The sequence below is a fragment of the Microtus ochrogaster genome, chromosome 4 (genome assembly GCF_000317375.1).
Source record: "Microtus ochrogaster isolate Prairie Vole_2 chromosome 4, MicOch1.0, whole genome shotgun sequence".
NCBI lineage: Eukaryota > Metazoa > Chordata > Mammalia > Rodentia > Cricetidae > Microtus > Microtus ochrogaster.
In genome coordinates, this window is record NC_022011.1 from 15778574 (window position 1) to 15781611 (window position 3038).

The window sequence follows — 3038 nt, forward strand, 5'->3', positions numbered from 1 at the left end:
TACTGCTATGACCTCTACAGCCATGGGTAGTTGACTAGATTTATATCTGTGACCTCAACAGCCATGGGTAGTTGACTAGGTTTACTGCTATGACCCAGCCATGGGTAGCTGACTAGAACTACAGTACTAAGCGTGGTTTCCTCAAGCCATATCCAGGCTTGTGGGGGTATGCAGAGATAAGATGCTATGGTGGGGCAGTTAAAATTTTCTTAAACTAGCATACAAAATATTGTTTAATTATGGTGTTTTCAAACAAAATAATTAATAAATATGAATTAAATTTGCTTTTAAACAATTTTGAATTCTGTACATGCGTGCAATACATACTAACCACTTTTACCTCCAACAACTCTAAAACCTACCAGCTCACTTTGTTCTCACAAACCTCTCTCTTACATTCATAAGTATTTGCTTCATTTTGTCACCCAGTTAGATTATCCAGGGCTGTCTGTGTGATCGTGGGTTCAGCAGGTTGCATACAAGACACTGGCTCCTCATCACTAGAGTCGATTAATATTCAATAATGCAGAGCTAAAGAACAGGACCCTTCTTCCTTGACTTATTGTTGATAGGGCCTACCTTGTACTGGTCCAGTGCAGGTTATAGATTATTAATAGAAAGTGCTGTCTAGAGAAGGTGGTTTCACAAGCCTTCACTCTGTCTTCCAATATTACACACTTCCTGCCACATCTTCCAGAATGTTCCCCAAGCCTTGGCAAGTGTGGTATACATATCTCACTCAGGCCTAGGAAGGACAGTCACAGACACTATATTTCCATTTTCCCAGAGCTATCCCTTTCTGCCCACCGTGATTGATGGAGTATTGCTGCCAAAGTCACCAGAAGAGATCCTGGCCGAGAAGAGTTTCAACACTGTCCCCTACATGGTGGGCATCACCAAGCACGAGTTTGGCTGGCTCATTCCAATGGTGAGAACAAATGGCCTCTTATACAGGTGTGCTCACAATCGCAGCCATGAACCCCCTGCTGCTCAAATGCCTTCTTTCTTACTTCAGTGTTCTTTGAAACCAGAACATATGTCCCCATTGCAATGAGTGGGTATTTCCATGGCAGTATCACCCAGAAAGCCCAGCTATCTTATGGGAACCTTAGTCCTGGAAACCCCTCTCCCCAAACACTACCTTTCCTTGACAAGTCCTGAAATTCATAAGCTGGAAGGGCCAGAAATAATACCCATGCTGATAGAGCAACAGAGGACATCTTTGAAGGAGAAGACACTGGTGGGCAGGGGTCAGGCTGGGGCTCAACAGCTTCCACCTTAGAGTTGAACTCTCAGACCCTGGGAGATCTCCACAGGGGCTCCGAAGGGCCTCAATCGCCTAGAGTCAGGGAGCAGTCATTGAGTTAGTTCCGAAGTCCAAGCAGGATCGACTCTTTAATATGTCAAAGAAAAGGTCAGACTCAAAGAAATCCAACTGGGTACTTTCAGCTTACTTTTGGTAGAATGACTGAAATATGAAAAAGAGAAGGTGTGGCCTGAGCAGGTCCCTGACTCTGATATCTAGAGAGGTTTCAAGGTTGGGAGCTCAAGGAGTGACATGAGCATTGAGTCTGGCACAAGACTATTGAGTTCGGTTCATGCTCTCTCCTCAGGACTGGAAGTTGAAGTAAAACTCTCACCACAGTGAGTTCCTGTCCTCCACAGTAGCCATAAAAGAAATTGAGTATCATCTCCCCCAGATGTTTACTTTTCCAAAACTTGTCAAATGTCAAGCAAAATTTTTTCTCAACTCTCAAGAAAGTAACTCTGGAAGAAATTATTAGCTTGCAGAACAGAGAAAGGACTGGTAGCCACAAGAGTTTTAACTCTCCAAGAGAGGGCTCAGGGGTGAATCTGCCTATCACCAAGTGCAGGCTGAAACATAGAGTAACTTCCACTGACTGTCCTGAGCTGGTGTCATGATAGGGCACAGCTGTTAGCTGCTAGAATAGAGTCTAGTCTCTGATCGCAGATGTTTGAACAAGGTATGGACACACCACTGGTGCTATAACTGCTCTGGAGAAGAGCTTCAGGGATAATAAAAAGTGTACAGTCACAGGGCTGGCTTTGGCTTCTTCAGTCACTTGAACTGTGGGCAAACACACACACAGACACATATTGAAGTATTTATAAACAGACAGATATAAAATATGTTCCTTACAAAGAAGATATTCTATATTAATATAGACATTATATAATAAATACACATAGAACATATATCATATATACAATATGTGGATATATAATATATTTAATATAAATACAAACAAAATGTTATATAATATGCATTCATGTTTATATGCATACTGTATATGATACATATTATATTGTACACAGTATATACACACAGCCACATACACCTATGCACACATGCACACACAACAACACACACCTTTTCATTTCATTTGTTTCATTGGTTACTTATTCAAACATGAACTCTAATACCAATTAAGACTCAGGAGAGAAGTTTCCTTCTGTATTGATTTGACTGTTTGGCTGTTTTGATTCTTGTCATTTCCCCATAATTCATGACTGTTCATAAACATTTCTTTAACAGTTTCAGGGCTTTCCACTCTCTGAAGACAAACTGGATCAGAAGACAGCTGCTTTCCTCCTGTGGCAGGCTTACTCCATTCTGGTAAGTGTTGAGGGAATCATGGAAGCTGGCTGAGAAACAAAGAAGTCTGTATATTTTCCCTGAAACGCACACTTATTCAGTGTCTGGAAAGGCCTAGGTGCGGGGTTCAGTTCCAGCTTGTTGCTTTTCCCATGTTAAAGTGAAGAAACTCACATTTGTGAGTTGCAGCTCAACCTCTCCCCGCTGGTGACTGCAGGCAAGTTCCCCCCCCCCCAAAAAAAAAATTAAAGATAGTAAACCAAATAAGGTGAATGATGGAGGAAGGTCATTGGTTAATTAAATAAAGAAGCTGCTTGCCCTGATAGGTTAGAACGTAGGGGGAGGAGTGAACGGAGCAGAATGCTGGGCGGAAGAGGAAGTGAGGTCAGACTCCACAGCTCTCCTCTCAGAGAGACACGAT

The 3038-nt window shown here is 42.2% G+C and overlaps 1 protein-coding gene across 2 annotated transcripts in view; it reads left to right on the forward strand.

Annotated features, from left to right (window-relative positions):
• LOC102000849 (liver carboxylesterase 1) overlaps positions 1-3038 on the forward strand; it is a 27488-nt gene that overhangs the window by 13651 nt on the left and 10799 nt on the right. For both annotated transcript variants that reach the window (XM_013354263.1, XM_005345629.3), the window contains exons 9-10: positions 788-928; positions 2558-2638. In XM_013354263.1, coding sequence (XP_013209717.1) covers positions 788-928; positions 2558-2638 — 222 coding nt within the window. The remainder of the gene's footprint in view (positions 1-787; positions 929-2557; positions 2639-3038) is intronic.